The following is a 13,874-nucleotide window of genomic DNA, read 5'->3' as shown; positions in this document are numbered from 1 at the left end:
TCGCTGCTGGTACCTGAGTGCAGGGCGCCAGATGCAAGCTCTGCTGTGGGCCCCTTACAGGTGGAACTAAGAGAGGCGTGCCTGGTGCATCACCGAATCCAGGCTAGCATAGCGCTCAGGGCATAGTGAACGTATTGAATGAATTGGTAGATGTCTTTGTTCTTTGAAAATAATTTAGAGGAGAAACCACTGTGCTTTAGGAATATCTATCAGTAACACATATTGGAGCATCTTGGGCAGAAGGTAAACAGTGATGAACATCTCCCCTGCTTCTGCTGACGTTCTCTGACGTCACACCCTGAATATACCTTTGTGTCTTATACAGGTGCTGTTAGCTCTTACAGACAAAGGGACAAAGAAAGCTTTCCTCTGAGAAGACCTTAGATACTCCTGTTAAAATTTAAAAGGAGTGTGGCATTAGATATGCTTTTGTATGTACTGCCTGAGCATAAGGGTGTAATCCAGAGAGTTTCGACCAGCCTCTAGAACCTGAACAGGATTCGGTACCTTCTGCAGTGATCGTTCAGACTCTCTCTACACTCTACTCAGGTACCTGGAACACTCCTGGGATCAGAACAACATGTAGCCTTGCCCTGCTGTAGCCAAGGCAGCTGCAGGACAAACAGTGTGGCTTTTGGATTCAAATCCTGGTTCTGCTACTCATTAGCCCTGAGACCTTGAATAATTATGTGAATCTTTTGAGTCTCAGTTTCTTTATCTGCAAAATGGGGGTGTTAATACTGATATTCTTCATTTATCCAGTCAACGAACATATTTCTTGAGGTCCTCCTTCATTTCAGACTCTCCTCCAAGAGCTTACAGTCTGGTGGGCATGGCCGACATGTCTATTAGTGTTTAGAATATTAAGTAAGAATGTATCTAAACCAGAACTCCATGGTAGTGATGATAGCACAGGACATGTGAATGCATTTGCTGCCACTGGACTGCGTGCTTAAAAATGGCTACGGTGATACATTTCATGTTATATATATTTTATAAATGAAATAAAGTAAAATGAAAAAAAAAATCTAAAGGACCCAGCATGGTGCCCGGCCCATAGTAAGTACTCAGTGAACGTTTCCCTATGTTCTCTTTTTTCATGGATGGGCATTGGCAAGCTGTCATTGCGACAGTTACCCAAATTTTACCCCATTAAGAGGGCTTTCTTCTGGCAGCATTTCTGCTTAGGTGAATGGAGTGGAGGGACCTGAGCCTTAATTCTCTGTCAACACATTACTGACCCGGCAGGTTTGGGCCACAAGTCCCTGAGCAGACCCGATTTCATTCTTTGCACATTAGTCTTTATAAGCCTGTCTTCATTATGAAAAGTGAAAGAGAATTCTGGAAGCTGTTTTTAAGGTCCTTCGTAAGGTGGTGAGAGTTTATTTACTCCAGGATGTTGTCTGAGAGACGGGAAGACGTCTCCTAAGCCCATACTGAGCTTGAGGCAAGAAGTGAGGGTACGGCTTGCAGAAGGCCTGTGGGTCCTCCTCCATCTGTGCGCCTGGCGGCCTGTTGTGTGCAAGACAGAAAAGGCCACTTCTTCCCATTTACTGGCCGAGAAAAATAAATTCTGTCTGACCTTTCTTGTCATCACTCACTCCCTAATGAGGTACAACTGGGGCTGAGAAAACTACGGTTCCAAGGTCATAAGAAAGCAAGTGGAAACTGTGGATGTGAACTGAGAAACGGTTATTGATGCTGTTCTGAGCACAGTGGAATGACCGGTGAGTGGCTCCTTCGGGGTGGTTCTTGGACCCGAGTCTGTCCTGACCTTCATCTCCTTTGGTCCCAAGAAGATGTTACTTTGCTTTCATGTCACACGTATCTGTTAGCATAGGAGTGAAGTCTCTGGTCCTGAAGTGAACTAAGATCCTTTTTTTTCTCTAAATATAATACAGTAATGGTGCGTGTATTAAAGAGGTACTGTAGGCAAACAAAAAAGTTCATCAGTGCCTTGCTAAGAAAAAAGGATGAACGAAGACATAGGTTAGTGTTTTCAGATCTTTTAATAACTGGTACTTCAATCCCTTCGTCATCTCTAAGTTAAGCAGCTGTATCCAGGAGCATCTTAGAGAAAGATGGAGGTAGAATGTGTTCAAACCTCAACTCTTCTCCCTAAAACTTGTGGGACTTTGGAAGGTGTTACTGAACCTGTTGCTATGTCAACGTCCTTATCTGCAAAAAGGGAGCAACCATCTCTCCCTCACAGGATTGTTCCAAGGATAACTAAGATAATGTATGTAAAGAGCTTAGTATAGTGCCCGGCACCTAGTAAGTGCTCAATAAATGATCGTTTTAAAAGCGAAGATCACGAAGATGCTTAGAGTCACGGTGGGCTAACCTGGCCTAGAGAGGTAGGGGAGGCGACTCTAAGAGCAGAGTATTTTCTTTAGTTTGCCTCTGTTCCTGCTGTCTCCTCTGTCTTCCCTGTCATCTCTGAATTTACAAATTACGTTTATCCTTCAAGATTCCAGATCAAATACCACCTCCTCCATGAAGCCTTCTGGATTACCTCAGCCAGAAGCCATCACTTCCTGTATCGTTGCCCTTTTTGTGGCATTTCTGTTTAGTGTTACAGTTACTTGTGTAACTATATCATCGTCCTTATAATGCTGCTTCCTGAAAGAGCAGGACCTTATCTTTTCCACTTTAAATCTCTCTTTACACCCAGCACCGAGTGTTGCCGATAGACTCTGATTGGGTACGTGAATGGCCACTAAGGCAGAAGCTTTGGTAGGTAAGAGCCTACAAACAGGATTAGTTTCTCCTAAACAGATTTTCAATGGTTTTCTTTTGGCGGGGCAGAGGGTAAAGAGCTAAAAATGTAAGTGTGGATTTATTATACTATAAGGATAGTTTATGTATATAAACAATTGATCCCACGGATGCCTTTCCCTGAGCAGCGAATAACTTGTGTTCCATTGCCAGTTATCATCAAATGGAATATTCTAAACGGAAGATGAAGAAGACTAACTCCCCCCCCCCCCCCCGCCTTCCTTTTGGTTTTCTTTTTTTTTTTTTGCGGGGGTAGGGAGGATATAGAGGGGAAAGGGCAAAGAGTGAAGGGAAAACCTCTGTGTTTTTCTGAACTCAGGTAGGAGTTAAGGATAACTCCCAAGTACCCGTGCAAATATGATTAACTTCGCTACTCCAGAAAAAAATTTTAATCCCCAAGTCATTTATTTTGGCTTTAGAATAGACAAGCATTTGTGTTGGGTTTTCCTGCCTAATTACTTTTTGCTTAAGCTTATTTAAAAATTGTTTTAAATTCTTTTAGTGTGACAGCCCAGCAAAGGGGGTGGGGGCTGTGTGGAGAAATGGGCCACAGATGGGATCTTAACTATAGGATTTCAGCTTTCCTGTATAAAAGCCTCCTGATACACTGCAAGCAGGAGGGCAGAGTTGCAATCAGCTTTTCCGGAGAACAATTTGGCAAAATAGTTTTAAAAGTCTTAAAAATATGCTTACTCTTTGATCCAGTAATTCCACTTCTAGGAATGTCTTAAGGAAATAATCAAAGAGGCACGCAGAAATGTAGGGACAAAGCATTCACCACGACATTTATATCAGGAAAAAAAAGAAAAAAAGTAAAACCAACTGAAAACACTGAATAATGTGGAATTGATTAAAGTAGGCCCCTGTCTCTAATGTGTGTAGTTATATTGTCAAATTATAGACTTTAAAACATTTGCCACATCTTTCTAAGTGAAAGAGAGACAATAAAAGAGTAGGTACAGTTTGAAACAGTGCAGAGAAATAGAGCGGGGGGAGGGAGGGAGGAGGCGGGTGGGTGGATGGATGCCTATCCCAAAAGACGCATTCTGCAAATGTTAACTTTGGTATCACTGAGTGGTGAAATTATGGATGACTTTGTACTTTTTCGTGTTTTTCAAGTTTTCTTCTTAAACGTGTATTGCTTTGTAATCAGAAAAACCAACTGTCATATATTTTAAAAGAATATATGTTTAAGGTGAGAATTCCCTGGCGGTCCAGTGGTTAGGACTCCACACTTCCACTGCAGAGGGCCCGGGGTTCGATCCTTGGTCGGGGAACTAAGATCCCGCAAGATGTGCTGCTTGGCCAAAAAAAACAATATACGTTTAAGGTATCAGTGAAAAAATAAAATGTTGCTACACAATACCCACAAAGCAATAATCTGAATGCACAGCTGATAGTTTGGATTAAATGTATTTTCTTAAGGGTCACATTCATGCACGTGAAGTATCAGGGATCACACTGAATACACAAAATCAGACGTACCATAGGTTCAATTATGTTTCCCAAGTAAAACAGCAAAAATCTGTGAAGACACAGAGTTTCATGTGGACGTTCTGTTTTCTGAGACCAGCATGAGGGGGTAGACTCTTCAGAGCTAAGAGGACCACGGTTTTGCAAAGCTCCAGACACTAGTAGGTCTTCTGGGAATCATATGTAAAAAATGTTTACTGCCCAAATGATGTCATAAGAATAGTGGGAACATTTTAAATCACTCTTAATCTTCTCAAAGCAGTTCCCAATGGAATGTTTTACTGTGTCCCCTTTCTTATCTCCTCATTGTCATCAACTCACAACTCCAAACCCATGTGTTTAAACAGGGAAAGAGAGTGAAAGCGTGAGGTAAATGATGGGCAACCACAAACCTTTGATGACCCCAAAAGAGCTCTTTGGCTCACATTGTTTTAAAAAAAAAACTCTGCTTTATATGATCAGCTGCGGAGGAAATTTGTTCTTCACTGTTTGCAGGCCTCCACTCTGTACACATGATGGGGTTCTCTTGTGTTTGCGGTTCGTAAATTCCTCAGACACCATGTGGCTTCACTGAAGGAAAATCCTTGCAGGTCCGGCTCCCCGTTGTGTAAGGTCAGGTGGAAAAGCCTTTTGTGATTAACTCGGCCACCGTGTGTCCCTTGGTATTTGGAACTTCAGTGGGAGTTTTTATTAGGTGTCCGCATTTTGAATGCTGACTCACATAAGCTTCATCTAATGGGAAAAGCAGGTAAATGTAGCGCTTTGGACACCAAGTCGGATCCCAGCTCTCCCAGTAGCTGTGACCTCGAGCACGTCCATTTACTATGGTTATCCGTCTTTCTAAACACAGTCTTCTCCCACTTTGTTTCCGACACAGTTTCCTTACGCTGCCCCTCCTCCCCAAGAACCAGTGAAAACTCTGAGAAGCCTGATCAACATCCGAAAGGATACACTAAGACTCGTCAAGTAAGTTCAAGTTCCCAGCCGGCGGGGGCCAGGTTCCAGGGGCCCTTCCTCATGGAGGGGCAGCCGACTTCCCAGGGGACCCACAGAGCGGTTTCTGCCAGACCCAGAGCCCGGCCTCTAGGCCTCCGGGCCGTGGGCTGCTTGCATGAGGGGTCTCCGCACCTAGATTGTTCAGAACTTTCTCTGATAGTCAGTGTTTGGGAAGAACTTTCACTCTCCTGGAAGCTGTCATGATTACCCCGATTTGGTGAACCTTCCAGAAAAAGAACAGTTGGAGGAGAAAGTGAATTCTGCAGATACCTCGACAAGCCTGTGTGAAGATGGGATGTTTGAACTTGGTGCAGGAAATCCTTATTTTATTGCCTATATTTCCTTTTTAATTTATTCTTAATCTCATGTGCCCTTCCTCTGGTGCACTGGGTTTGTTGTTTAATCACCACTGTCAGTACTAATTATCTATCGTCATCATCTGTCTTCTTTGTGCTGTCCCTGAGATAACACAATTTTTTTTTCTTTTCTTTTTTTTTTTGGCAGCATGGCAAGGCTTGTGGGATCTTAGTTCCCTGACTGGGGATTGAACCCGGGCCCCCTGCAATGGAAGCACGGAGTTCTAACCCTGGACCACCAGGGAAGACCCAGAGATAATGTGATTTTTAAACAGATGCTGCTCTCCAGATAGCAAGTCTGTCTACTAAGACTCACTGGTTCCCTGGGGAGACAGTTTGGTTAGGGCAAACCAGAGGTCCCACATTCTTCTCAGTTGACAAAGGAAGATGACTCGGAGAGCACTTTATGCTTGTATAGATCAGGGAATTTATTTCTCTCTGATCATCTTTTTAAAATATAACCACTTCGGGGACTTCGCTGGTGGTCCAGTGGTTAAGACTTCCAATGCAGGGGGTGTGGGTTCGATCCCTGCTCTGGGAGCTAAGATCCCACATGCCTCGAGGCCAAAAAACCAAAATATAAAACAGGAGCAATATGGTAACAAATTCAATAAAGACTTTAAAAATGGCCCACGTCAAAAAATACATTTTTAGGAATAAAATATAACCACTTCATTGAGATATAGTTCATATACCATACAGTTCATTCATTTAAAGTGTACAATTCAGTGATTTTTTTTTAAGTATTTATTGTTTTATTTGGTTGCACCGGGTCTTAGTTGCGGCAGGCAGGCTCCTTAGTTGTGGCATGCAAACTCTTAATTGCAGCATGTGAACTCTTAGTTGCGGCATGCATGTGGAATCTAGTTCCCTGAGCAGGGATCAAACCCGGGTGCCCTGCGTTGGGATCGCGGAGTCTTATACGCTGCGCCACCAGGGAAGTCCCCCGATTCAGTGATTTTTAGTTATTCACAGAATTGTGCAACCATCACTACTACCTAATTTTAGAACATTTTCATCACCCCGAAAAGAAACCCGATACTCATTATTCATCATCCCCCACTTCCCCCCGAAACCCCTCTTCCCGGCCTAAGCAGCCACTAATCTGTTTTCTGTCTCAGTTTTTTAATATTTTCTTTGTCCCTGAGGTTTTCAACTGCCTCCCCAGCCGCTCGCACCCCCGGGGTCAACCCTGGGGACGGCGCAGCCAAGGGGGAACTCTTTTGCCGCAGAAGAATCCGCAGCCGGCCGTCCCCCCTCCACCGGGGAGTTCCTGCCGCAGCAGGATAGATGGAGGCTACTGAGGCCTCGGGAGCCTGCCAGCTGTCAGCTGCTCCGGCTACTTGTTTCTCTCATCACATATGGTCTGCTCGCGTATTTGATGGAGATGGATTCAGGGGTCTGAGCCCCCTTGAGGTCCTGGCCTCGGACGTGGCAGCCTGGCTGCAGCTCTAGGATAAAATGAGGCAACTGCTCTGAGCTTCTGGTTCTCACCTGTAAAATAGTGAACCAACCTTACCTTTCATGGCTGTTGTCAAAAGGGATAATGAAAGGGAAAGCACCTGGTGATCAATAAGTGTCAAGATGAAGGGTGAGTTTTGATTTTGTTTTTTCCGAGATGGGACTAAAGTAAATTCTGATTCTCAGATTTCCAGGTAAAGGTGGAGGATCGAACATGTACCTTTGCTTCCTCTCCAAACCCCACTAAACAATAATGAGTATTTTTAAACAGCACAAATCCACAAAAATTGGGAGAGTGGGAAAGGAGCAACGGCAACAGAATTTTAGAGGCTGGGGCTTCCCTGGTGGCGCAATGGTTAAGAATCCGCCTGCCAATGCAGGAGACACAGATTCGAGCCCTGGTCCGGGAGGATCCCACATGCCGCGGGATAGCTAAGCCCGTGTGCCACAACTACTGAGCCTGCGCTCTAGAGCCTTCGAGCCACAGCTACTGAAGTCCGCGCGCCTAGAGCCCGTGCTCCGCAACAAGAGAAGCCACCGCAATGAGAAGCCCGCGCACCGCGACAAAGAGTAGACCCCGCCCGCCGCAACTAGAGAGCCCACACACAGCAACGAAGACCCAACGCAGCCAAAAATTAATTTAAAAAAATTTTAGAGACTGGAAACAGGTGGTGAATGTTAAATAACTTACTAAACCTGAGAAATCAGGATCCCGAGCAAACAGAAGGAAAAGCTGAGAATCACCAGTTTGTACTGTGGTTTCCCCCAGAAGGCTCAGGAATTGGCAGTTCCAGGTACCTCTGGACATCTTGGGGGTGGGGGGTGCTAAAAGGAGGGAGGTTAGTGGAAAGTCTGCTTGAGAGGTATTCAGATGCCCCCTCCCTTAGACTACACAGCCAGAACTACCCTCCCACACCCTGGCAAAAGGCTGGCAGACGATGCTCACTGGAAACGTTCAAACAAAGAATCTCTGGACTTGGGGGACCGAGGCACAGCTAAGGGCTGGACTCAGTACTGAAATCAGGGGGTTAAGTGAATTCAGAAACGTTGGATGCTGAGCCCTCCAGCCTGCCCCCCAACCCCAACTCTAAGCCCAGAATGCCAGCAGCCAGGCCATCGTTAGAAGAGAGGAAAACTGTTCTTTGGACAATCAGACGCCCCCAGGTGGGAAGACCAAAGAGACTGGTGCTGGAGATCCCTCGCCAGACCCAGATGAGTCCCCAGGGAAGCCTAGCATCCCCAAGCCCCACCATGCACTCAGTTCCCATCAGGATTTTTTTTTTTTTTTTTGGCCGCGTGCCATGAGGGATCTTAGTTCCTTGACCAGGGATCGAACCCCTGCACCCTGTAGTGCAAGCGTGGAGTCCTAACCGCTGGACCGCCAGGGAAGTCCCCGTGGACCACAATTAGGGGGTTTAAATGTCTTAGTATGAGCAGACAACCAAAGATTCTCAGATGTATAAGGAACGCCTATCGTATGAAAGACAATTGTAAAACAAGCCAACAGGGGGAAAAAGTGGAAATAAAGACTGTGCAGGAAGAGGAAACCTTGATTTGTAGCCTCAGAGACATAGAGAAGATACTGCCTTCTTATTTCACGGATGCAGTGACACAAAGCGTTTAGCAAACAAACAAGGCTCTCGGAGCTTAAAAACGTAGAAATGAAAGAACCAATAGAATATCGGAAGAAAAGTTGAAATGTTCTAGGAAGTGGAGCATAAAGGCAAAGCTATGGAAAACAGAAGAGGAAAGATACGAAGAATAGAAGGTCCAACAGCCAACTAATGGTTCTAGAAAGAGAGAATGGAGAACATAGAAGGAAGGAATCACCGATGACGTACATAATTTAAGAGTTTCTACAAAGGTCCACCGAGTGCTCAGCCCAGTCGAGGATGAAAGCGACCCTGGGAGCTAAAAGATACTGCAGCGATGCTCTGAAATGACTTTTAAAAAGTATTTATAATCCAGAATTCTTTACTCAGCCAGACTTTTTTTTTTTTTTTTTGGCCTCGTGGCTTGCAGGATCTTAGCTCCCCAACCAGGGATTGAACCCGTATCCTCAGCAGTGAAAGCACCGAGTCCTAACCACTGGACCGCCAGGGAATTCCCTCAGCCAGACTTTCAATGACGTGTGATTGTATAATAAAATCTCTCGAAAAGTTTATCCCTCCACCACACCCTTTTTCAGGAAGCTACTGGAAGTTGTGCTCCAGCAAAAGGAAAGCGTAACCCAAGAAAGAGGAAGCCAGGAGGTGCAGGAAGCATGCGATTCTCCGGGAGAGAGGCAAAAGGGACACACAGGGAGATGGGACAGGGAGATTCCAGGGTGGCAGCCATGTGCCATGTGCAGGTACGGAGGGATCAGGGTCCAGATGGAGCAGGTCAGAAGGCTCCGTAAGTGTCCTGCTCAAAAAGACAAGGTGCACAGAATACCTGGTACGTGTGAACGTCGAGATGTAGACAGCCAAAGAGTTTGAATTTGAATCAGTGACTAGTGCATAAAAGACTAAGCAACTGAAGAAAAAAGCAAAATGAGCACAAGCTCTAAGAAAAACTTATGCAGGAAAGGAAAAATTATTAGAGATTACTCTGTGGCTGAGCTGTGAATAATGTTGATGGACTCACAGTCGTATAGACGAAGATGTCCTGAGCTAACAAAATCATGGTGAATCACATGGTGGAAGGGGTGTCCCCATACGGAGCAGAGTGAGGAAAGAGAAAGTCTCATTTCCATAGTAGGAGGTCAATAGATAATGCCTAAAACTGAAAAATTAACATGCAGATAAATGCCAAAATGGTCAGCTACAGAGGTAAAGGCGGTTTTCTCTAAAGAAGAGGAAAAGGGACAGAAAGAGACCTGCTGGTTTTTTGTCACAAGCCTTGTGGAAACTATTTAAACTATGTGATTAGTAACTTTGATTAAAATTAAAAACTTTTTTTGGTAAAGCCTGGCAAACGCACAAGGATGTTAACTGTAGCACTGTGAAATGTCAGAAATCCCCTAAATGCCCCCTGACAGTGGTAACAAAGCGCTCTGCCGTCATTCAAAATGAGGATGGAAAGTGTATGATCACAGAGGGAAGCCCGCAATACGTTCAATTAGAAAAAGAAAACAAGGGACATCCCTGATGGCGCGGTGGATAAGACTCCTCGCTCCCAATGCAGGGGGCCTGGGTTCAATCCCTGGTCAGGGAGCTAGATCCCACACGCATGCCACAACTAAGGAGCCCTCGAGCCGCAAATAAGACCTGGTGCAACCAAATAAATAAATATTAAAAAAAAAAAAAAAAGAAGGGAATTCCCTGGCAGTCCAGTGGTTAGGACTCTGCACTTCCACTGCAGGGGGCATGGTTCCAACCCTGGTCAGGGAACTAAGATCCCACAAAAAAAAAAAGAAAAGAAGAAAGATTACTTTGAATATATTAATTTGCTAGTCCCGAATGCTGAGTCTTTGTGGTTTTCTAGATGTGCCGAGGAAGTGAAGACCCCGGGAGAAGAGGCCAGCAGAGCGAAAGTCCACTACAACGTGGAATTCACCTTTGACACGGATGCTCGGGTGGCCATCACCATCTATTATCAGGCCACCGAAGAGTTCCAGAATGGGATTGCCAGGTAAGAACAAAGGACCAGGGGAGCCACGTCCTTCCTAGACAGGTTAGGGTCTGTGCCTGGCGTGCTCACCTGTGGAGGAAAACGTTCTTTTTCTACACCCAGGTGAGAGCTGGTTCCTGAATTTGGGTTTTCTTCTACACAGCCTTACGTTTTCACCTTTCCCTTCAAACTGTGTCATCTTGGCACAGTGACAGATGGCAGCATAGTCCTTCAGGTCACCATGATGCTGTTAAAAATCTGTTCAGCTACCTTTCTGTGGATATGTGGGCTGAATAGATAACTTCAGTAGCATTACCAAGCAAGGGCAAAGGAAAGAGATTATAAAGAAGATCTTTTCTTCTCTTTTCTCTTCCACTCTATACTGAGAACCTGTTGCTAACTGAGAACAGGCATGAGACAGAGGAAACTGTCAGTAACTTTTGCTTTGCTTCCCACTTTGATCAACAGCTACATCCCCAAAGACAACAGCCTGCAGTCAGAGACGGTGCACTACAGGCGTGGAGTGTGCCAGCAGTTCTGCCTGCCCTCCCACACCGTGGACCCCTCCGAGTGGGCTGAAGAGGAGGTGAGCTGCCGGCTGGCGGAGGGGCCCGGCCACTGGGAGAAAGTGCAGGTCAGGTTCTGCCCACAGACCCACAGGGCATGGGAGCTACTCAGGACCCTGGCCAGCAGCAAAGGATGGGCCCGGGTACTCGAAGGCCGTGCTCCCCTTCAGCCTTGTAATGTCTTCATGCTCTGGGAAGGATACATCTAATTTTTCTATCCCGGAGTAGCCCATTAACCCAGGATATTTTGGGAAAGCCGTGCCCAAAGGAAAGACCTGCAGGTTAGAAGCCTTGAACCTGGGAATCTAGGGGATTTTTTACAAAGAGACTGGTGGCCTTCAATTCTACGGACTTAGGTAGTTAACCAGGTTGATGGAAGAGGTGCAGAGATGAGGTTCAGGCTTCCTGACGAGACCTCCCTTTTCTGACGGATTACTGCGCCCTTTAAATGTGTTAAGCCCCTTTTGTTTTTTCTTTTTCCTTTTCTTTCAGCTTGGCTTTGACCTGGACAGAGAGGTTTACCCGTTAGTGGTCCATGCTGTGGTGGATGAAGGAGATGGTACGGGTGCTTCCTGTCTTCTTGGGCTGCACACGTGCCCGTATGTAGCGTGCAGGCCTGGCAGTGGCTGCGGCCTCAGAACAGCACGCCTCCCCCGTGGGTATCAGGCAGTTCCCACATCCCCACGCACTCTTGCTTCCACACTTCTCGGGCAACGAGAGTCCTACTGGGTGACGTAACCTGCCCCTTCCCGGGACAGCCAGAGGGTTCGTGTTGCCAGACTGTGGGACCCGGGGAAGGTGAGTGGAATCGAGGTGTGTTGTGGGCTTTCTTCTTCTTCATCCACGTGCCTTTATTTGTTTCAGAGTATTTTGGCCATTGCCACGTCCTGCTGGGCACTTTTGAAAAGGTCAGTGGGTAATGTTACAGGGCCTCACTTTGGTACATGTTGCTCTGTCTTTCCTGTGAGGACACGTGGAGCCCTGTTCGCTGGCTGCCTGGGCTCGGCAGAGTGGGTCCAGCTCGGAGGCTGCGCAGGGAGCTGGGGGAAGCACCACACCGGGGGCTACGCCACCAACTTGCTGCATGACCTTCAGCTCCTTAGGCCTTGTTTTCTCTTCTTTTTTTTTTAATATTTATTTATTGGCTGCGTCGGGTCTTATTTATGGCACTCAGGATCTTTGTTGTGCTGCCAGGGCTTCTCTCTAGTTGTAGTGCATGGGCTCAGTAGTTGCGGCGCTCGGGCTTAGTTGCCCCACGGCATGTGGGATCTTAGTTCCCTGACCGATTTTTAACCACTGGACCACCAGGGAAGTCCATCATTTCCTCTTCTTAAAGCAGAAGGGCTAGACTATGTGCTTGAAGACCCTTCCCGTATTAGGAGTCTGTCATTCCACACTGGCAGGGCGGGGGGGTGGGGGCTGGGGGGGCCTCCAGGAGGTGTGTAATTGAGAGAAGTAACAAAAGAACAGCTGATCCTCGTTGCCCTCCTTCATAACTGTGTATTTTCCCTCCAGCACACAGACGGGACTTTCTGTGTCAAGCCCCTCAAACAGAAACAAGTAGTAAGTATTCGAGGGCCAGGGACTGTTGGTGTACCCCCTTCTCTCTCTCCACTCTTTTGCTAAAGCACTCTTCTTTCCCTTCCACCACCACCCCCCTTTTTTTAAATCAAAGAAGAAAAGCAAACAGGGAATGCTTTTCTGTGTTGGAAACTACTTGGGTGGCCTGAAAGGAATACTGATTTTTGATATCTCTGTTGTTCCTCAATTGTTGGTGGTGAGGTAGCCATTATCTGAGCAGGGGACTTTAGAAAATGAAAGGACAAGATTTATCTCCTGACTTTAGGTTTAGGGAGAATGTTTTTATTTAAAATGCCAGGGTGAGAGACATTTCCAGCTAAAGGATAAAAGTATTGGGGTCCAGTTTAAGGCCAATTGGAGCTCTTGGCTTAATTTATCCCAACATTCCTTTTCTCACATTCCAAGTTTGCTGCCCATCCGCCCCCTTCCAGAATGATCAGGCAGGTTATGCATATGTTGCTGGAAGTCCTAACCCCCGCGGTGTGCCAGCACTTTCCTTCCACTCTTGCAGAGGCAGGAGGAGGGTCACGGAAGACAAGGAGGGGAGAGGTGTCAGTGGCATTGCCAAGGGAAGGTGTGTCATCACACAAGGGTGTGGAGCAGTCGGGTGGGGGGCAGGGTAGACCTCGGGTTGAGATGCAAAGAAAGCCGCCACCCCCCGCCCCCCGCAGATGGGTGACAGATATCTGAAATTCTACATCATTCGTTCTTTCAGGTATTAAGTGCTCTCCACCCTTAATGAGGTCAATAGTAGTCAGTAATACTTTAGTATGAATTTGTTGATAATGTCCTTTCCAATATAATCACTGTGTTAAAGCAAGTTTTAAGAGAGGCAGAGGAGATAACAGATCCTGAGCCCAGGGTACGGCCTGGAAAGGCCTGGCCTCAGTGAGTTGCCTCATGGGAAGGCCTGGTTCCCCAGGACTCCTGGATGGGATGGAAAGGCTAGGGTAGCTCAAGGGAAATGGTTTATCTCTTCTTCTGTCGCTAGATTGGCATCAGCAACAGCCTTTGTCAGACTGGAGAGTGGGATGCGACATCGGTGACAGGCTGGGCCTTAGGGGCGGGGATA

General features: G+C 46.4%; 1 protein-coding gene across 5 annotated transcripts in view; it reads left to right on the top strand.

The window, feature by feature from the left end:
* Positions 1-13,874, top strand: part of RNF157 (ring finger protein 157) — an 81,037-nt gene that overhangs the window by 47,008 nt on the left and 20,155 nt on the right. For all 5 annotated transcript variants that reach the window (XR_003005352.1, XR_003005350.1, XR_003005351.1 and 2 more), the window contains exons 3-8: positions 5,129-5,217; positions 10,530-10,676; positions 11,124-11,241; positions 11,714-11,780; positions 12,086-12,129; positions 12,737-12,784. Coding sequence is in view for 1 of the 5 variants with exons in the window: in XM_024760582.1 (XP_024616350.1) it covers positions 5,129-5,217; positions 10,530-10,676; positions 11,124-11,241; positions 11,714-11,780; positions 12,086-12,129; positions 12,737-12,784 (513 nt within the window). In the remaining 4 variants the exon portion in view is untranslated. The remainder of the gene's footprint in view (positions 1-5,128; positions 5,218-10,529; positions 10,677-11,123; positions 11,242-11,713; positions 11,781-12,085; positions 12,130-12,736; positions 12,785-13,874) is intronic.

Source organism: Neophocaena asiaeorientalis, unplaced genomic scaffold, assembly GCF_003031525.2.
Source record: "Neophocaena asiaeorientalis asiaeorientalis breed wild unplaced genomic scaffold, Neophocaena_asiaeorientalis_V1.1 scaffold30, whole genome shotgun sequence".
Classification (NCBI taxonomy): Eukaryota; Metazoa; Chordata; class Mammalia; order Artiodactyla; family Phocoenidae; genus Neophocaena; species Neophocaena asiaeorientalis.
The sequence above is the reverse complement of the archived record's forward strand: the minus strand, read 5'-3'. Positions and strand labels throughout refer to the sequence as shown.